Source organism: Esox lucius, chromosome 16 (assembly GCF_011004845.1).
Source record: "Esox lucius isolate fEsoLuc1 chromosome 16, fEsoLuc1.pri, whole genome shotgun sequence".
NCBI classification, from domain to species: Eukaryota; Metazoa; Chordata; class Actinopteri; order Esociformes; family Esocidae; genus Esox; species Esox lucius.
Genome location: NC_047584.1, coordinates 28,788,567 through 28,810,768, shown reverse-complemented (window position 1 = coordinate 28,810,768; position 22,202 = coordinate 28,788,567). Strand labels below are relative to the sequence as shown.

Sequence of the window (22,202 nt, the reverse complement as noted above, 5' to 3'; positions counted from 1 at the left end):
CTTACCCACGACTGCAGTTCGCAGAGACCTGACACATAAAATGATTTACTGAAGTTAATTTTGTCTGAAATGGTGAGAGTCATGCTAACTGAATGTGGAACATCATTTTTGTCACAAGTGTGTCCTGAGTTTGATGGGTTTATTGATCTGGAGGTCACCCTCTGAGTTTTATTTGCAATACATGGAGGGCACTCAGAGCAAGACTGCAGGGGTAGGGTGGAGACACTGAGTGTACCTGAGGGTGGCGCTGTTACTAATTATTGCATGCAATTAGTTTAACCTACCTGTAACATGTAATGTTACATGTATTCCAGAATTCTAAGGACGTCAGCACACCCCTAACTTTCATAAAATGTATGCACTTACTGTAAGCCGCTCTGAATCACAGCGTCTGTTAAATGACAAAACATTGAAACATTTGCTTGGTTATTTCATGAAACCCAGTAGTGTCCAACATGTTTATACAGCAGAGGCAAATACCCTTGTAGTCCTGTTGTAGTGTTTTATAAAGATTTGTGTAGAACCTGTTGTAAAGTCAAATGTTTTCTTCAGAAAGTCAAGGGATCTGTTCAAAGACAAAAAATCTTCCAGATTCCTCTCACGGCCACAAGGGGGCGCAGTCAATATGACAATGACATGGCCTGGGCAAAAACAAAACCAAACCTGCAGCGGTGGCCTTCAAAAAGATTTCTTAGCTTGAAGTATTTGCCCCTCCCCCATAGATATTGAGAATCTATTTCTTACTCGTGTTTACTGGTGACCTCGACAACAGTGGGGCTCAGTTGCACCTGTCTCTGTCCGTCCCCAGGCGGCTGGTGCCAGATAGGCAGGTCCCGGGTGGGCAGGCTCCCGGTGGACAGGCTCCAGGTGGGCAGGTCCCAGGTGGGCAGGTCAGGAGTCAGTGGCAGGGTGGGTTTCACCTACGAGCCACTGAGTGAAATCCCCGCGTATGTACTGTTCCTCTGGCCTTGGATCCATGTCCAAAGCAGTACACTGACACCCAGCTCCCACCTGTAGATCGTGCTTTGCTAGTCAAATCGTTCACTACAGACTCCTTCCACTGGAGTCATTTAGGTGACCTCAAAGTCAGGGGTGTGTTGTTTTGAACCAGAGTGTCACAGCCAGCAGTGAATGTGTGTTCAGACCCCAACGTTCAGTTTTTGGGCCCATGAGATGGAACCCATTGATTTCTGTGATCAGTCAGACGGTTCTGCCATTTTTGAGAGCAGGGAATCTAGTCACCTTGCAGAGAAGAAAATAACATCTGTAGACATGTTTGGCCGGAGGAAAGAGTTTAGGCAGCAAGGGAAAACGTGGATCTGAAATAATTTCCCAGACCCAGCAGTTAATATAGGCAGACGCACTCGCGCTGCCACCAGACAGACAGGCAAGCAGACAGATGGCAAAGCCAAATCATGCTCTCTCCTTTTGACCCTAATCGTTAATAATGTGACGGAAGCTGCAGTTGACTGTTTATACCTGATCCATTAGAACACTTTGAGAGGTTAGAAGACATTTGGGAAAGACAGGAAGGTGAGCTCTCCACAGCTCCAGCTATGAGTGGATGAACCCGCATATTTCTTAGTCAGTTGTTACATTTGTAGGAGCAGTGGCACATCCCTGCATAACGATAGAAATATGTACACCCTCCCCCTTGTACTGTAAATACATGTGTACCCCCCGCAATAATGACCACAAATAACCGTATCCACCCTGTACTAATAAACAGAGATTCTGACCATCCCCCTTCAGAATGTTTTTTTAATTTTACACAGTAGAGGGCACTGAGGGGAATGGGTTGAATGTTTGCTGACCGCCAGAAACCAAATCCCTTTCATTTCCTTACCAAGCTGGCCTGATACAGAGTGCCTCACGGGGGCAAACGGCATTAAGCGTCTTGTTCAGGGAAAGCACAAGACATTTATCACCTTGCCATCGCAGGGATTTGGAGTACTGGTCAAATGCTCCAACCGCCGTGGAACCTACCTGTCGTGTTCCAATGCAATATTAGCTGCCTGCAGACAGTGATCAGTTATGTGTGATTTACCTTTTGATGCTGTATTTATAACAATACTATAGTGATTCTATGTGCTGTTGAATGAATTAGGAGAATCAGGATCCACAACAGACAAAACATTGAAATCATAAGCCAAAATGCAGCCTTTGTACATTCAAGACACTTAGTCGAGTGGACCCAGAACTGACATTATTAAACTGGAACATTAAAATAACAGGGATTACTGCACCATTAGTCAAATAACAAATTACATTACTGTTTTGGATCATTGTGGATTCTGTGGTGCAAAATATGGAATTCATAGTTGACTTAATGAAGGCAAATTGGCCAGGTGGCAGCCCCAAACCGTAATGCAGCCGCTTTCATGCTTCACAGTTGAAATCAGGTTCTTCTGATCAAGGGAAAAATTTCGTTTTGGCGAAACACTGTGTCTGGCACATCAGTCCAGAGCACATCATTCCAGTAGTTTTGGTCTTTACCCAGGTGTTCTCTGGCATGTCAGTCGTGTCTTCATATTATTTTTGGAGAGCAGGGGCTTCTTCGATACTGACCTCCTATGTAGGCCAAGTTAGTGCAGTCTCTTTTGACAGTTCATCCATAAACTTTGATTGTGACCAGAGAGGTCTCTGGGATTCTTAGAGATTTCTATGAGAATCTTTGTCAGCCCTTGGACTAAATTTGGCCCGGATGAACTGTCCTATGTAGATGGCCAGTGGTCCTTGTAGATAATATGGCAGTGGCATGATGTGCTTCCAGTTGCTTGGAAATAGCTTTGTAACCCCTCCCAGAGTCATAGTCATTAACAACTTTTCTTCTGACGCCTCAGGTCTTTTGATGTTGGAATGTTAACCCACACCCATGTAGCTAAAGACCAAACCAGACCACAGTTCAAATTATTGTCTGGAACCTGCCAAGTTAGTCAATTATTGTACCCGTTTTGGTGCACTACCTTATTCTAGCCATAGTGATGCAATGTCCTTATTTGTCTGTTTAATTGCATAAAAGGTTTCCAAGATTAATTTATTTTGTGTGATTTGTTAAATCAGATGAATGTTACTAATAAATGTGGTTGGAATGTAGCTCATATATCCATGTCCGAGTACTTCACAACTTCTAAGAGTGAGCGCTGCTTGGTCAGGATTGCACACATTATACCATACATTGTCACTTTTGTTTTGAGCAAACCAGTGGACTTTGAACAGGTGAAGGAAACCCACTCCCAAGTATAAAAGGAGACTACAGGAGTCTCAATACGGATTGATCAGAAGTTGAAGAGTAGATTTACTGATAATTTGGAAAGGAGTATCAGGCAGTAAATAACAGGAAAGTTATTCTAATCGGTCTCCTTCCCGTCTCCAATCCTCTGTGACTCAAACACATCCCATCATAAGTGATTCAGACAACAGACCAAACAGTCTCATTTCCTATAAGGAAATGCATTGTTTTGTTTGTGCAAATAAGACAAACTGAGTCTGGCTGCATTAGTGCTGATCCCTTCACACTAGGGATACTCATAGTACCAGTACATTTGATCAGGCCAGGCGCAGATACTCTTTCAGAAGCGGGAGGAAAACATTAGGAAAAAATTGATCACTTGAAAAATTCAGACGGAACAACTTTTAAATGATCTTTTTATTCCACATACATGAAATAACATTTCCCTCCAAATAACAGTTAGGCTTGGGTGTTCTGTATGAAAATTTCAAAGACATGGACAAAGCTGGCCTGCTTGACAACATCTCTTTTTTCCCCCTCACGCTAACTAGGTCTCAGCCACATGCAATTTAGGCAAGTATCAAAAGAAAAAGAACCCTAAATTAAAATAAAAAAAACCTCAATTGGAATAAGCAGTAACTAGATGAGGACGTAGGAAAACGCACCCCGCGCCACTCCCTCAGGCAGTGCGCTCTTGGTTCTAGCGCGTTCTATACCTCGTAATGACACAAGCACCATGACGTTTGCAGGCCAGCTACAGGGAGGAATAAAACCAGGAGCAGAGTGGTGACGGTATTATGGAATGTAACCTCTGTCCAAGACTGCCTCTTAAAATGGCCTCCTGATTCCCTAAACCCCATCGCCGTTGCCCCCCCACCCCGCCCCCCCCCCCAGCCCAGGTCTATGGGCCACAGACGCGCACCGTTTATGGAATAGGTGCTCCGCCTGTGAAGCGGCCCAACGACATGAACCACGGACCTCGGGAACCATCACCCAACTGTCAGTTGTCCAGCTGGTATCTGTCAGTTGTCCAGCTGGCCACAGACATAAAATGGTAGGATGCTGCCTCCCCCCCCGAGAGAGGGTGTCGTCAAACAGCAGATGACCCACGCCATGTTGTCAAGCACAAGGTCATTAACATAAATACAGAGTACAGCGTAGACTCATTAAAAACCTTGCCACTTTGCTTTCACCCCTCCCACATACAAGTAGCACACTACTGCTCCCCAGACGAATAATAATATTAATAATAATATTAATAATATGGTCAGCAGGCAAGCCCCCCCCCCCACCTGACCTACCATAACGTGCCCACCCTCCCCGCTGAAACATAACCGACCCCCGAAAACCCCAACAATGACTACAAAAGAAGAGTAAACACATAGAAGTGAATGACACGTTAAGACAGACAGACGGAAGTGAAGAGAGGTGCTGGCCCTGGCTGGATGAGGTGGTCTGTCTGTCTGTCTGAGTGTTGTTGCCAGGTGGATGATGAGCTGACAGGGATGATGACAGGCAGTCAGTCAGTCAGTCAGTCAGACAGGGACCAGGGACCAGATCAGTCTCTGCCATCCTCTGCATCCTCTCCATCTCCTTGGTTGTCAGAGGTCCACAGCTAGAGAAGAGGGGATAAGAGAACAAAGTTAGACTGCAGCCCAGCTAAACCCTTACCCTGGGTTGAGTAACGTCAGCCACTAGAGACTAAACCTGCCCTGGGCTGAGTAACGTCAGCCACTAGAGACTAAACCTGCCCTGGGCTGAGTAACATCAGCCACTAGAGACTAAACCTGCCCTGGGCTGAGTAACATCAGCCACTAGAGACTAAACCTGCCCTGGGCTGAGTAACAACAGCCACTAGAGACTAAACCTGCCCTGGGCTGAGTAACAACAGCCACTAGAGACTAAACCTGCCCTGGGCTGAGTAACAACAGCCACTAGGGTATGGATGACATACAGGTGCTGGTCATAAAATTAGAATACCATCAAAAAGTTGATTTATTTCAGTAATTACATTCAAAAAGTGAAACTTGTATGTATACATTCATTCCACACAGACTGATATATTTCACGTTTATTTCTTTTAATTTTGATGATTATAACTGACAACTAATGAAAACCCCAAATTCAGTATCTCAGAAAATTTTAATATTGTGAAAAGGTTCAATATTGAAGACACCTGGTGTCAAACTCTAATCAGCTAATTAACCCAAAACACCTGCAAAGGCCTTTAAATGGTCTCTCTGTGTAGCCTAGAACTAGACTATCATGGGGAAGACTGCTGACTTGACAGCTGTCCAAAAGACGACCATTGACACCTTGCACAAGGAGGGCAAGACACAAAAGGTCATAGCTAAAGAGGCTGGCTGTTCACAGAGCTGTGTCCAAGCACATTAATAGAGGAGGCGAAGGGAAGGAAAAGATGTGGTAGAAAAAAAGTGTACAAGCAATAGTGATAATCGCACCCCTGGAGAGGATTGTGAAACAAACCCATTCAAAAATGTGGGGGAGATTCACAAAGAGTGGACTGCAGCTGGAGTCAGTGCTTCAAGAACCACCACGCACAGACGTATGCAAGACAGGGGTTTCAGCTGTCGCATTCCTTGTGTCAAGCCACTCTTGAACAAGACACAGCGTCAGAAGCGTCTCGCCTGGGAGAGGACTGGACTGCTGCTGAGTGGTCCAAAGTGATGTTCTCTGATGAAAGTAAATTTTGCATTTCCTTTGGAAATCAAGGTCCCAGAGTCTGGAGGAAGAGAGGAGAGGCACAGAATCCACGTTGCTTGAAGTCCAGTGTAAAGTTTCCACAGGCAGTGATGGTTTGGGATGCCATGTCATCTGCTGGTGTTGGTCCACTGTGTTTTCTGAGGTCCAAGGTCAATGCAGCCATCTACCAGGAAGTTTTAGAGCACTTCGTGCTTCTGTCTGCTGACCAACTTTATGGAGATGCAGATTTCATTTTCCAACAGGACTTGGCATCTGCACACAGTGCCAAAGCTACCAGTACCTGGTTTAAGGACCATGGTATCCCTGTTCTTAATTGGCCAGCAATCTCGCCTGACCTTAACCCTATAGAAAATCTATGGGGTATTGTGAAGAGGAAGATGCGATACGCCAGACCCAACAATGCAGAAGAGCTGAAGGCCACCATCAGAGCAACCTGGGCTCTCATAACACCTGAGCAGTACCACAGACTGATGGACTCCATGCCACGCCGCATTGCTGCAGTAATTCAGGCAAAAGGAGCCCCAACTAAGTATTGAGTGCTGTACAGAAATAAACATTTGAAATATATCAGTCTGTATACCAGCACCTGTAGGTAAAAATGAACAGGCAAGGTCATAGCTTCAACTGTTCTAATGGCAAAAATCACAGTGATCATGTCACTCTGTCTTGTTCACGTTCAATAACGACTTTAGGAAGCTAATTTCAGGGAATACTATGATCTAGCAAATAACCTATGCCAAAGCAATCAAAATATGACTTAGTGTATTTACCTAATCCCGGGGTATGTACTATTTTGTAGTAAATTATCCTTACTGTCAAGTTATCTCTCAGTAGCTGCATGATCAACGTGCTGTCTTTGTAGGAGTCTTCACTCAGGGAATCCAGCTCTGCGATGGCATCATCGAAAGCCTGCAGGACGACAGAAACCAAAGGTAGACACGTTTTCACACACATGTACACACACACACACACACATCTCTGTTGAATGCTGTCCGCCATCAGCCAGGGACAGGCTAAACCAGGCGCATACCGTCTTGGCCAGTTTGCAGGCCTGCTCTGGAGAGTTGAGGATCTCATAGTAGAAGACTGAGAAGTTGAGAGCCAGGCCCAGGCGGATGGGGTGGGTGGGCTGCATGTCGTTCTTACTGATCTCAAATGCGTCCTTGTACGCTTCCTGGGAGTTGCCGATGATGGCTGGGGACAGAAGTGGCGGGACAGAACTTGTTACAAGCAGACAAGGAAGACAGGTAAACACTGTCCCTTTGAGAGACCGGTGCAGCGGACTTTGAATTGGGCAGCAAACTCACAATTGGGTCACATGGGAGTTATCATATTAATGTAATTTGCAACACTTTATTCTAGTTTTCGGGGTGGCCATACTTGGCCTGATGAGAAATAAAGATGCCATGTAGGAGACTGCGTTACAACAAGCGTTAATCTGTTTTTCTCTAGAGGAACACCGATGCACGTGAAAAGATGAAACATCTAGACAAACCATTTAGGATCGAATAAGAACGTGCAACAAAAAATTAACATTAACACAACCTGCACAACCTAGATAATACACAGAATTACAGAAAATGTGGATTTGTATAAGGAAACAATAAAAAGGCTACGGTATACTGAAAGGAAATGTTAGATAAAACATGGAAACAACATTCCCAACCGTATAAACAGTCAAATATTTATTGCACACACAGTAATGTGATTGAAGTCGAAGCAGTTTTAGTGATTACAATTATGTGAAAATGTTCTGTCTTTTATACACACCTTCTGTCTAGGAGGAGGGGATTACAGAGTATTTTTGTCATTCAAAACCTCAGGACAATAGATACAAGAGGAACATAACCCTGAGTCATTTCCTGCTCACCCCTCCCCCTGCCTCTTCCCTTCATTCATTCAGTAAAATTACTATTAAATCTATTTAACTGCTGAATAACCAAACCCCCCCCCCCCCCCCCCCCCCAAAAACAGGATAGAGGAAACTTCAACATTTCAATTACATTAAAAGTTACATTGAAAATATCCTCAATAGCTTCTGAGCTGAGGTTACAAATGCAATTTCCAAAGTTCACTCGGGTATGAGTCAGACAACTAAGAACAACAGTATGACTGTGAACAGAACCACTCCTATATGAGTGTGCCTGTTGAAGTCAGTTTCATAGGCGTGGAACACACACACACACACACACACACACACACACACACACACGGGTGTGGCACACACACAAAGGCAACAGAGGTTTACAGAATACCTAATGCCCTGGATCAGAGGATCCAACCAAAGCTGACCATGGACAGTTAACAGATGTAGTAGCCCCTTTTAACTGTTTTCAGCAGTTTCATTCACCAGTCTGTGGCAACACATTCACAAGTGTCCTATTTATGAACTGAACAATGAATGGCAGTTGGCTGTGCTAAAAACGCAACATTTTTAACAGCAGCCCGGGATCAATTGAGGGTTAACGGTCTTGAGGTTTTAATGGACAGCACGACTGGGTTTTTCACCTCAATTGAAATGCCCACCTAGTGTCCCTGGTCTAAACCAGTACCTGATTAGAGTTGTGTTTGAGGGTCAATTAGCCAACATTGTTTAGCTCGTAGCTAAGTAGCCAACATTGTTTAGCTCGTAGCTAAGTAGCCAACATTGTTTTGCTGGTAGTTTACTGGCCAGCGTAGAATCAGACCTGATGATGAACATAGTGCCCAGATAATGGGATCTGTTTGTCACCATGGCTACCACACACCATAAACGCACACACCCGACGTATCACACGGCTTACCAGCTTTCTCCTCCCCTACAGCGACCTCGGCTAAGTAGCGGTAGTAATCTCCTTTCATTTTCAAATAGAAGACTTTGCTCTCAGCTGGAGTAGCGTTGGGGATGAGGAACTTGTCCAGGAGACCCTGAAGAGAAAAAGGTCAATTATAAACAGGAAAATAACACCACAGCTGCTCACATATTGACATGCACATCATAGCACGGTCCTAGTTGTTAGGGTACACCTTCACCCAGCACGGAGGGGTGAAGGTGTACATTGGATGATTCGGGAACAAACGGTGAACCACCGCAATTGATTCCGGTCGCAAGTAAAGAATCGGGTTGTTCCTAAGCCAAACAATTCTCTGAGAGGGCAGACTCAGTTCCAGACGTTGCAATCGATTGACCTCAGCAGCCAAGAATTCAACTCGGTCTCCTTTCCCCATGTATGGTAACAATCTACACAAAATAGTCAAGGAGCGGAACAAAAGTGCACTTAGGAGGAAAAGGAAACACACTGAGGTTGTGGAAGTGGTCGGTACACCAAGATGTGTTCCCATTAAGAACTACAACTCTTCCAGGTCCATTAAGTTGGTTCTTGATGATGATTGGTAGACAGCCATCATCCAGTGTCTGCATAGACCGCCAAACCAATTTCAGTCAAAACTGGAACAAGGACACCCAGGAACATTCAATACTGTCTTGGTGAGCAACCGCAGTACAGATTTGGATTTGTGGTCCAGGTCGGTCACTGAAATGCATTCATTTCAGAAATATTTGCGAAAAAGGTATTTTCTTTTCACTTTCTTTTTTTTGACTTTCTCTAACAAATGACATGAATCACATTAAATGAATGCATATACCCCAATCAATGTATTTTTCTTCCCAAAATTGTATCTTCATTTAATCGGGTTTAGCGCAATTGAGATTAAAAACCTATTTTCATAAATGGACCTGGCCAAAAACAGCAACACACAGATGTTACATAAAATTACATTCTAAAACATTCTAAGGGTCAAAACATTTACTTGATCATTTTAAAACTAACTAATTCCAGGCACAGGGAGTGGAATGCTAGAACCTTTTCTCCCTTCAGTACCGGCCTTACTCACTGCAAAGTGGGGGGAAATTTAGTTTTTGAGAGGACAGGCAAAATGTAGTCTGCTGGACAATAATAGAACATGTGAAATGGGAGCTGCATAAGAATGGTCCTGTTAATGAAAATGTTCCCTAAGACGGCAAGCTGGTTAGCTAGTTAATCATTTGCAATTAAGTCATTTGTTTCATAATCCACCTAGCGGAAAAGCTTTGATTTGATGTCTTGTTTTGTTGATTTTTCAAGCTAGTTAGCCAACTACACAGTTCCAGGCCTATAGGTGCCCAACCAACCAGCCTTTACCACTAGACACTTAGGGAGCAGTAGCTAGCTAACTAATTATTTATAGTAAAAAAGGGGCATACTTGAATTCAAATTTGGAAATTAGAATTGCTGTAAGAAACGACAAATGATACAGCCACCTACAATATTAATATGGTGGTCGTGTGTACCCATGGTACAGAAAAGTTAAGTGTGTGAAATCTGTGACAACTTGCATCGCCACCTCAACAATGTAAAAGCAATCTTCACCGCCCAATCATGGTGGGTGGGACACCTCAAAGGCACAGTGGCTCTTCCACAACAGGGTAAAACAGAGTTGAGTCTAACAGGCTCAGGGTGTGACTGTGGCCATCTACCGTTAGCTTCGGAGACCACAAAAGCCCCCCCCTCCTGACAGTGGAACGGGGCCAAAGAGGTAGCTGAAGCTCCAATCTTCAGCAGGGCCACCACGGTCTGCAGCTCTTTTTGCCTGACAAGCCCATTTGCTTGGCTGTACTGGGTTGCTTACACTGCACAGGTGGTTAATGTGCTCTTCTACAGCCCGGGGCTGCTCGACACCCCGTGTAACAACACTGTTTCTGTCGGTTTGAACGGAGATATCTCGATGCCAGGGTGCACCATGTGTGGCCTGAGCTGTAATGTAACCAGGGGAAACAGTGGCCACTCACCACAACAATTCTGAGAAACTGCTAGGCTAGCCTGCAACGTTAGAAACTGAAAACCCTTCGGCAGAATAGACCTGGGACACACACACACACACACACACACACACACACACACACACACACACACACCACACACACGCACACACACACACACACACACACACAGAACAGGGACACGGTCGGTGAAAACCACTAACGTGTGCATTCCAGGAACACAAGACATAGCTTGAGACATGCTGACGACTGGAGCCGCAGGATTTTCTACCCCACTGTTCTTTTGACCAATCACATCCAATAGTCTTCAGACTAAACCGATAGGAAAGAATTGTATTTGGGCTGTCTGTGTAAATACAGGTTACCTATGCAACAAGGTTACCTCATTCAACCCGTGTAAGAGATGGGGGCCAATATTAATGGGATTAGCACTGTATTCCGGGCATATTTACATGTGTATCTCATATACCAATAGAACTCATTGTACTAGGGCCTCTCCCCCCTCTAATGAGGACACAGGGAGAGTGAAATTGACCAGCCCCTTATCCCTGTCACTGCAGCTGTGCGTGTCACAGAGGTCACCGTGGCTGTGCGTTGTAGAGGTCAGTGGTCCAGAACAGTGACTCTGTTGTCTGTCATTATGGGATTAGAACCCAGTGACTCACCAGTTCAGAACAAGATAACACCCCTAGCGTCACAGCGCTGACAGCTCACTGCACACACTGACAGGGACCAGGTTGCCCATGCTCGGTAGGAGGCCTTTGTCTCACAGCTTGAGTCACAGAACGGCATTTGATCCAGACAAATAAGCTATACTACTGTTCTCTTCAGTCGTTCCCACGGTTAGAGTTTAAAATCTTTACATTTGAGAAATGTGTATTTGAAACATTTGACATGTATAGAGAAAGTATCAGATCGAGTTGGTTTTTAACCAAACAACATAATGGTACTTATTCTTAATAGTAAATGTACTGACAAACTGGGAACACTACCCCTACTCGTCAAGTCAGTGCATTGTTATTGAACTTGGTGCTTGCATTGAACTGGTTTTTTGTTGATCTCATGGAGCTGAAGATAAGAATCTTCAGGACTTATTTTACTACACCGCCCAAAAGCATATTTGCATACCGTACAAAAAGCTGTTATATTCACCACACAAGACACAACAACAGGAAAGTGTGGGCCAAACAACAGGCAGGGAAATCCTTCGGTCTTATGGCTTTGGGGTAGAAGCTGTGCAGGGTTATGGGGAACTGGTGGTATTAGTGCGTTCAGAAGACAACGGCCTGATGCACGGTTGGCCTTTGTTAAGGCGTTTCCGTGACACTGCCGGGTGGTGTGGTTGGCCTGTGTTAAGGCGTTTCCGTGACACTGCCGGGTGGTGTGGTCGGCCTGTGTTAAGGCGTTTCCGTGACACTGCCGGGTGGTGTGGTCGGCCTGTGTTAAGGCGTTTCCGTGACACTGCCGGGTGGTGTGGTCGGCCTGTGTTAAGGCGTTTCCGTGACACTGCCGGGTGGTGTGGTCGGCCTGTGTTAAGGCGTTTCCGTGACACTGCCGGGTGGTGTGGTCGGCCTGTGTTAAGGCGTTTCCGTGACACTGCCGGGTGGTGTGGTCGGCCTGTGTTAAGGCGTTTCCGTGACACTGCCGGGTGGTGTGGTCGGCCTGTGTTAAGGCGTTTCCGTGACACTGCCGGGTGGTGTGGTCGGCCTGTGTTAAGGCGTTTCCGTGACACTGCCGGGTGGTGTGGTCGGCCTGTGTTAAGGCGTTTCCGTGACACTGCCGGGTGGTGTGGTTGGCCTGTGTTAAGGCGTTTCCGTGACACTGCCGGGTGGTGTGGTTGGCCTGTGTTAAGGCGTTTCCGTGACACTGCCGGGTGGTGTGGTCGGCCTGTGTTAAGGCGTTTCCGTGACACTGCCGGGTGGTGTGGTTGGCCTGTGTTAAGGCGTTTCCGTGACACTGCCGGGTGGTGTGGTTGGCCTGTGTTAAGGCGTTTCTGTGACACTGCCGGGTGGTGTGGTTGGCCTGTGTTAAGATGCTCCGACTGCTGTAGCTGTAGACTTCTGAGGGATTGTGTCAGGTATTTCCAACCTCCTGTGCTTCTGTCACAACTGTGTGGATGTGTCTGTTTGCATTGTTGAAGTGTTCTTGCGGCGTGGACATTCGCCCTTAAACAGTAACAAACCACTGACATTTGTACACTGAGCCGATAATGCAGAACAGACAGCGCTGACAAAAAGCCACGTTCAGCAAAGCATGCAGGCATGGTGCAGCCGCTCGGTAAAGAGGTGGTGCCGAAGGACAGACTCCAATTCTCGATCATGAGATAAGTTTAACGGATGTACAAAGAATAACCCATTGCTGCCCCAAAACGCACTGGTCACATCACCCAACTGATCAAATGTTCAGGGTGATCTGCTAGTAGGAACTTCGAAACTCAAATATGCAAATTGACATTCCGCATCACCTACTTGCAGATCAAACGGGGAATGCTCCCATTTAGATTCCATACAATTTAGTTGACAGACTCCAGAGTGTCTACTGGTCCAGCTGGGTTGGTCTCTAGATCCCCAACCACACCCGATGAAGTCCCTTGGAGTTCTGGGGTGAAGTTTCCCCATGGGCGATGCAAACTGGCCAGCCTCACCCGGTGAGGGGAGGCATGGTCAGCAGGAATTTCCTGGTCTTACCACACTCTGGCAAAACAACACCATTTGTCAGCTGAGTGAAGCCACACATATGCACCCATGAGTCTCCCTGCTTGGACAAGCACTGTGAAAATAAAAGCTGTAGTTCAGGGCAGGCCGTCCAAGAGGAAGGGTTTGTCGTGACAAACTATTACGAATAAAGTGGGAATTACAGTGACATGGCAGGGCCATAGATACAACTGCATAAAACAACATTTGACAACGCAAAGGACCAACCTCCCCTCCAACCGTAACTATTAAGTCTTACGAACCGTGTCTGCAGGTCAACTTCAACATATTTCCCAGAGACAGGTGGCTCTCTCACCTGTGCCACCTCCGTCTCAGAGCATCACAGTCTCTACAACGGGTCAGATGGGACGAGGAACGACTGAACAAGCTGAAAGAGGTCCAGTGGGTACTGGCTGACAGCTAATTAGACTGAGCTGGATTACTGTCAAACCCTATCCAGCCAGCAGAGTAGCAGACAGGGAGGGAAAACCTGAATCACTACTGGAATAAGGGGAGGGTTTCTGCCCCACCTGCATCACCTCTGCTGTCATTCAGATGACAAACAGTTATTTAACATTCCTGTATTTTTAAAGAATGAAAGCTCTGCGGGTTTATAAGAAGCCAGATGAAACTAAATGCCACATTAGTAGTGGATTGTCCAGTTTAACAAATTATATGTATGAATGAACTGAGGAGACCTGGCTGCAGAATGGAGCCACAACACCCAGGGCCAGACAAACAGAGAGAGCCCATCCCCTTTCCCAGCCTTACCAGGACATCGTTGCAGATCTCCTTCAGCTCCTTCTCGATCTTCTCCCTGTACTCCTTGGCCATGGCCTGCTTCTTCTCGCTGCCCTCAGTCTTCTGCTCGATGCTGGACACCACCCTCCAGGAGGAGCGCCTGGCCCCCACCACGTTCTTGTAGGCCACGGACAGGAGGTTACGCTCCTCGTTGGACAGCTGGGCGCCCTCCTCGGTCACGGCCTTCATGGAGGCGGCCATGTCATCGTAGCGTTCGGCCTGCTCCGCCAGCTTGGCCTTCTGGACCAGCTCCTTCTGAACCACCTCGCTTTTGTCGACCATGGCTACTCAGGGCTGCAGGGGCAGAGAGGGACATGGCTGTTGCTACAGATATACAGGGCAAAGCCACAGTGCAGAGCCCCTGGGTGGAGGATAGCCAGTGTTCCGGGCAAAGTGCCTGGCCCAAGGCCACACTGACAGGTCATCTGTGTTAGGATCGGACACGGTCTGCCCTCCAGCTGCCAAATCAATTCCCCTTCTCCAGTGGGTAATCCACGATTGGAACCAGCGACCTTTCAGCAACAAATTCAACTGCACTAGCAACTGCCCATGAGCCTCACTGTTACAACATAAAATAATACCACAGTGTAAAAAAATAATAATATCTAAAAAAAAAATCAGCCACTAGAAAATGTTATAGTATTATAACTCTTCTAACTGAAGCCAACAAGGGTTCTCTCATGTGGTCTAGAAACGAAAGTGAAGGGCATGTTCATCCGCAGTGTAACAGTTCACACATACCAGAAGCCAGGGCTGACCAAAACAGTGAGCAATAAAGAACTACTACACTACAGATAAGATGGGAGGAAATAGCAAATCCGCTTCAGTGTGAATCAATCACCATCCGTTGGTACCATGCAAAATGGCCCACGGGTCTAGTGACAGAACTGATTTACCATGATCAATCAATGCCCATTTTCCCCCCATTCCAGAATGCACATGTAGACCAGCCCAGTACTGTCAAAACCTACTGCGAGACACTATCTTGCTTTACACGAATGGAGCTCGGAATTAGAAGCATTATCCAGGCAAAACATTAAACGGATGGAATGCACTACGCACCAGCGAAATCAAGCGAGTACGCGGTGGTACCAGGCTAGCGAACAACCACCGTGTGCAGAAAAACACGGATATGCATTTTCTCACTTCCCCGCCACACCCATGTGCACCTGGAATGATTAGCTGACATTTACAGACGGCCCGGAGCATATATATCCATGTAGCTACAAGTAATTAGTTACATTATGTCCATGATTCAAAGAAATGTAGCCGCCGAGCTGTAATCGCCATATGATCTTTAAAAAAAAAAAAATCGTCCGTGCGCTAAAATGACAACTCGTCGTGATTCATCCGGAAATGGATTGTTAGCTAGCACACTCGACAATGAGATGTATGTAAAATAGCTAGTTAGCGATGGTAATTAATCTGCAGTCAAAAAAGAATGGTTAGAATTAGCATCATTACTTTGTAACCTAAAAAACACTTCACCTGCATGAATCTAGGTTGTTAGCAAAATAGCTTCAACGGATTCTCTTCGTGACCTGCCTCTAAATAGGTGGCTAAAATATTTATTCTATTCCACTGAGCCATGTTTAAAATGTAGAATCGGGTAAGTAAATGGCCAACACTGGGTCCAAAGACGGTTAAACGATAGCTGTGGTAGCAGTAGCCGGCCGACTAGTTACTGACTGGTCAGATGGATAACCCGTTGTGCCGACCAAGCCCATTTTGAATTCTCTAGATTTTGAGTCCAGCACGTCTTGTTAGCCATCCTTAGACGTCTACTTTTGCTAACCAAATTATATAGATTAACATGCATTAGTGATGATCATACGAGAAAAAGCCTTTACAAAGCCAACTGAAAAACTGACAGGATGCTGGCCTTGCGCTACAACCCCCCAGAAACAAAACCAGCTACTTAGCTATTGTTCTTGGTCCGCTACCAAGCGAACACCGCATTGCTAGTTACCTAGCAGCAATGTTGGGCAGCTAACACGTTAGCCCCTCACTTGACAAAGCTAACCAATCGATGCTCTACAAACCGTCATTACGAACTGTTTTCCTTTGTTAATAATCCTTATCAAAAATACATAACCTTAGAAAACATTTGTGAATATGAAATGTTTTGTTCTTACCTGAGTGCTAAGGGATAGTGGTGTTCTCGGTCTAGCTAGCTATGTTACACAGCTGACTCTCACAACTCGTCAGTCTCAATGTAATCCACGGGGTTTCCCTCCAATCACTCCAGCCCAGAAGCAGGGACTGAGCGGGGATGTGTGACGTCAAAGGATACCATGGCAACCTGTGATTGACGTGATGGTTTATCGATCATTCGACGAAAATCTCAGTTGTCAGAAAAGAAGCAAATGATAAATAGGTTTTGCAACGTGACATTACATAAGCTATGCATGCTCGTGCAAGTATTTAAAATGTAATCATGTACAGTGGGGAGAACAAGTATTTGATACACTGCCGATTTTGCAGGTTTTATCACTTACAAAGCATGTAGAAGTCTGTGAGTGACGGAATCTAAAACAAAAATCCAGAAAATCACAATGTATGATTTTTAATTAATTAATTTGCAATTTATTGCATGACATAAGTAATTGATACATCAGAAAAGCAGAACTTAATATTTGGTACAGAAACCTTTGTTTGCAATTACAGAGATCATACGTTTCCTGTAGTTCTTGAGCAGGTTTGCACACACTGCAACAGGGATTTTGGCCCACTCCTCCATACTTCTCCAGGTCCTTCAGGTTTCGGGGCTGTGACTGGGCAATACGGATTTTCAGGTCCCTCCAAAGATTTTCAATGGGGTTCAGGTCTGAAGACTGGCTATGCCACTCCAGGACCTTGAGATGGTTCTTACCGGAGCTACTCCTTAGTTGCCCTGGCTGTGTGTTTCGGATCGTTGTCATGCTGGAAGACCCAGCCATGACCCATCTTCAATGCTCTTACTGAGGGAAGGAGGTTGTTGGCCAAGATCTCGCGATACATGGCCCCATCCATCCTCCCCTCAATACAGTGCAGTCGTCCTGTCCCCTTTGAAGAAAAGCATCCCCAAAGAATGATGTTTCCACCTCCATGCTTCACGGTTGGGATGGTGTTCTTGAGTTTGTACTCATCCTTCTTCTTCCTCCAAACATGGCGAGTGGAGTTTCGACCAAAAAGCTCTATTTTTGTCTCATCAGACCACATGACCTTCTCCCATTCCTCCTCAGGATCATCCACATGGTCATTGGCAAACTTCAGATGGGCCTGGACATGCGGTGCCTTGAGCAGGGGGACCTTGCGTGCCCTGCAGGATTTTAATCCATGACGGCGTAGTGTGTTACTAATGGCTTTCTTTGAGACTGTGGTCCCGGCACTCTTCAGGTCATTGACCAGGTCCTGCCGTGTAGTTCTGGGCTGATCCCTGACCTTCCTCATGATCATTGATGCCCCATGAGGTGAGATCTTGCATGTGGCCTCAGACCGAAGGAAATTGACCTTCATCTTGAACTTCCATTTTCTAAAAATTGCACCAACAATTGTTGCCTTCTCACCAAGCTGCTTGCCTATTGTCCTGTAGCCCATCTCAGCCTTGTGCAAGTCTACAATTTAATCCCTGATGTCCTTACACAGCTCTCTGGTCTTGGCCATTGTGGAGAGGTTGGAGTCTGTTTGATTGAGTGTGTGGACAGGTGTCTTTTATACAGGTAACAAGTTCAAACCGGTGCAGTTAATACAGGTAATGAGTTGGAGAACAGGAGGGCTTCTTAGAGAAAAACTAACAGGTCTGTGAGAGCCAGAATTCGTACTGGTTGGTAGGTGATCAAATACTTATGTCATGCATTCAAATACAATGTGATTTTCTATGATAAAAATTACAGACCTCTACATGCTTTGTAAGAAAACCAGCAAAATCGGCAGTGTATCAAATACTTGTTCTCCCCACTGTAGTTCTACACCCTAACTATGTCCTATAGGCCTACATCTGAAGGAAAATACTGTAATTGATTAACCCTCTACTGCCGCAAATGTTGCATTTTAGTGGAAACAATCAGCATTTGGGTGGCCCTGTGACCCTGTCCTTACAGGTCAAAATGACAAAATCTTCAAGCATGTGGTTTTGACTGACTAAGAACTAACACACATGAACATCTTTGCTAGTAGCATGTAAGCAGTTTGTGAGTAATGTTTCAGGACATCTCCAAGTATTTAACTAGAACATAGAGCTTGCCTCATAGAAGGTCTATTTCTGTTCTGCAGTCAGGGAAAGTGGTTCTATTTTTACCCAGTCACATGTTCTCCCCTAAGACTGTGATATTAAGCCAGTAACCTATTTAAGGGAAGATTTCGAACTGATAGTGCCATTCCAGACAGATACAGATGAACTTGAGTGTTAATATCAATGAAACAACATTGTACTGGAAGGGGCTGTGGCCAGGAGTGGTTCTGGGATTTGAAATATTGTGTTTCTGTTGCATGACTGGTAGAGTAGGTCTTCTCTACTGACAGCCACACCCAGGAGCGTAACTACACTAAAGAACGCCACATAGTTCTTAAATCTTACCCTTAATGCTGAACCCTGACCATAATTCTACAAATTGTAGTCTAATTGTTAAACTCTTCTGAAATGGGGGCAGGAAATAGTTCAACTTTTATCGTATTTTACTTGTTCAACCATAATTAGAGAATATTCACACAGCAAAACATGTGCTCACACACATTCTGTACACACACACACACACACACACACACACACAGATGTTGAAGGACACTTTCAGAAAACTAACATATCTATTCCCTTAGATTCCAAGTGTAAGAAAATTAGAAGGAGCGAGTAAAAATGAAACGGAATGAGAGAGTGAGAGTAAGGAAGAGAACAAGGGAAAGTAAGAGTTATAAGTGATAGTGAACTGTTGCCTAATCTGTCCCTCCAAACCTGTCTGTTCAGTTTCTCTGTAGGTCTACAGAGCAGAGCAGGCCAGGCACAAAAGGTCACGAACCTATTTACCACCTAGCACTGTCCTCTGGATGCTGTTTCCCGTAAAAAAAAAGAATGATTAAGTCACTAATTTATTATCTTCGACAATAACAAAGGGACTCACTGGAAAACCCATTTATCAGCTGGCCACTGCTCTACTGCGGACCATAGAAACTGTATCCTCGTTGAGACTAAGAAACATCGATATTCCCACTGACTGCCAAACTCTCTCTGCCGCTCCTGGGGGGGTTGACTCTGTGCCACAGTCATCTGCTGTCCGAAGCCCTGCTGGTGACTCTACCCATGATTGTAAATAACAGTGCACAGTACAGGCCGAGGCTCAAATGGCATACTAGTGTCTTCACAGTGCACTGCTTTTGACCAGGGTCAGTGGGTCTCTGGTCCAAAGTGGCACACTGTCTCAGTAACGTGGCGACATTTAGGATATATCCACAGGCCTGAGTTAAGGATTAGGACTAGCCCGAGGGTCGCAGGACCATTTACAGATGACAAAATGATTGTCATCCTTAATAAAGATGAACAGATGTAAACGATACGGGTGTTGAGCTATTTAAAGTGTTCACTGTGTGAAATCCTTTCTGAACGAGATCGGAGGTGAAACTGTACATTGCTATGGTTAAGTGTGTCTGCTAAATTACTCAAATGTACATGTAATTCTAACCTCCTCCTCTAACACATTCAGGCTTATCTGATTGGTCCTAGACACTATTGATTCATTAGGAGTTATTTTAGATTACAGTTTTGGAGGCAACAGTAATGTGAGGATATTCACAACACAATGAGAAGCCGTAACCTAAATAAGAGCAATGCAAAATATTCAACTGGTATGTGAGGTGGGAGTGGAAATTAACGCATCTCCTGTTTTGGACTTGACCTGGCAGAACAGTCCTGCCCCAAACCATCTGCTGCCAGCAGAACCAAGACAAAAACAACAAACAATAACCATGTCAACATAAAAAGCAAACAGCCATATTCAAACGCTGTGGAGAAGCACTTGTTCTCTGCATTCTCTCTCCTAGCTTACTCCTCTAAATTCATTAGAGGACAGGAAGAGAGGGACCTCAGGTCCTTGAGATGAGATGGAAGAATCAAGGAATCACAACTGAGATTCATCCAAGGTGTTGAGGAACCACCACTGTCTATATGGACAGCAGCAGTAACAATGTCAGATCCAAAACCAGTGAAACCTTTTTCCTGAGCAGATTCTCAGCTCCCCCTCTGGTCAGACAGTTACAGTACTGGGATAGATTCGTGTTTTGCACGTAAGGTTGCTAAATGGGGTTAATTACATTGATCTGGGTCACTGGAGAAACAGCCAGTATACAGTGAAAGGAGATGTCACAGAAGGACTCCTGAGAGCCAAAAGACAGGAACTTTGAGAAATGTGTGCAGGGTCATTAGGCAGTGCTAGTTTTTACCATCTCTGTTTATTACCTCCATGTCATTGCCTTTTATCCACCCGGGATTCTACCCCATGAAAACCATAGCCAATACACAAGCTACTGCTCATGCAAAGACTTTCTTTGATATCCTTGGAGACGTGAGATTTACAGCAAATCCACCTGAAACGTTTTCACCGTAGGATTCACACATTAACCCCAGAGACACATTTTTTCAGTGGGGTCTAGTAAAAATACAGACCTTCAGAAAATGTGTCTTGACTCGCGCCACCGCAGGATCGCCACGCAGTCTATCCCGTCACGATAACTCTGTCACATGTTTGATGTTTAATATGGAACCCACGCAGAGTACAGCAGCTGCTACATGTGGAACAATAATGATCCCAATAACAAGGAGAATAATAGGAATCCTAATAAAGTAAACTAAACTATTCCTAATTGTCTTGCACCGTTAACTTCATTTGTTTTGATCACTGTAGACAATTATCTTGGGACCCATCCCTTTGAAAGTAATTTGCTTGATGTAATAGAATATGGAGGCTTCAGGCAGTCAACAGATGGAGAGGTAGTGGGTGGATTTTCAGATGATGTTTACTGACAAATACGGGTACCTGGAGAAAACACTTGGTCACAGTAATCAACAGTATCCTCTACAGAGATCATAATGTGAGCATTTAGTTTCGTACCCCAAAATGACATCGCAATTAACATTAGGCTTATTGGCTTTCTCGTGTTTAATGTAAATGTCGTATTTCAGATTCCGCCATAATAGTTTGAATTGACAATTACTGGAAAGCTATCCTGTGTCATTCAGGCCATCAACGCCAGAAGAGATAATGTCTGACATCCTTCCTTTCCAAAGCTTCAGCTACAATTAATAATGAACTGTTTTCTTGTAGACATACTGTACATATGCACAGGGCATATTATACCATACAAGTAATAATACATAAGATAGCACAATTTAATATAACAATGAAATAGAAGGTAACATATAACAACATAATATAATATAAAATACAATGTAACATACAGTATTGTAAAATTACGTAACGTTTGATAGGGTGGTTAGGTGGTTCAAGACATATAAGGTACATCTTGCCAAGTATCCTGGGAGAAAGAGCTGGATCCCAGGCTGATGTAACCACAAAATTCAGCACAAGAGCAGACTGAAAGGTGCTTAGAGAGGTTTTTAAGAACCCCAGGGTAACATCAAAGAATCTACAGGCCTCTCTTGTCACAATTAATGTTAAAATACACGAGTGAACTGTCAAAAAGACTCTGCTCTCAATAAAGAATATCAAGACACAACTGATGTTTGCCGGGGGAAACACCAGAGTCAAAGTTGAAGTTGTTTAGCTGCAATGTCAGATGTAACGTTTGGTATAAATGAAACATTTAAACAGAAGAACCTAATACCAACTGTAAGGCATGGTGGCGGTGGCATTATGGTTTGGGGCTGCTTTGCTGCCTCAGAGCACGGCCATCTTGCCATTAAGTCAATCATGAATTCTGTGTTGTACAAGAGAATTATTGAGGAGAATGTCAGGAAAACTGTCAG

General features: G+C 44.8%; 2 protein-coding genes across 2 annotated transcripts; both read right to left on the bottom strand.

The window, feature by feature from the left end:
- Positions 1-3,636: 3,636 nt before the first annotated feature.
- LOC105016475 (14-3-3 protein beta/alpha-A) lies at positions 3,637-16,514 on the bottom strand. Its single transcript, XM_029113545.2, has 6 exons — positions 16,384-16,514; positions 14,219-14,542; positions 8,740-8,863; positions 6,987-7,150; positions 6,770-6,865; positions 3,637-4,847 (listed from the first exon to the last, which is right to left on the bottom strand). Exons 2-6 carry the CDS (start codon positions 14,528-14,530, stop codon positions 4,791-4,793), a joined length of 753 nt encoding a protein of 250 aa, XP_028969378.1. The 5' UTR covers positions 14,531-14,542; positions 16,384-16,514; the 3' UTR covers positions 3,637-4,790.
- Positions 8,972-14,209, bottom strand: LOC117592825 (glutenin, high molecular weight subunit DY10-like). Its single transcript, XM_034286890.1, has 2 exons — positions 13,711-14,209; positions 8,972-13,523 (listed from the first exon to the last, which is right to left on the bottom strand). Exon 2 carries the CDS (start codon positions 13,072-13,074, stop codon positions 11,998-12,000), a length of 1,077 nt encoding a protein of 358 aa, XP_034142781.1. The 5' UTR covers positions 13,075-13,523; positions 13,711-14,209; the 3' UTR covers positions 8,972-11,997.
- Positions 16,515-22,202: the final 5,688 nt, after the last annotated feature.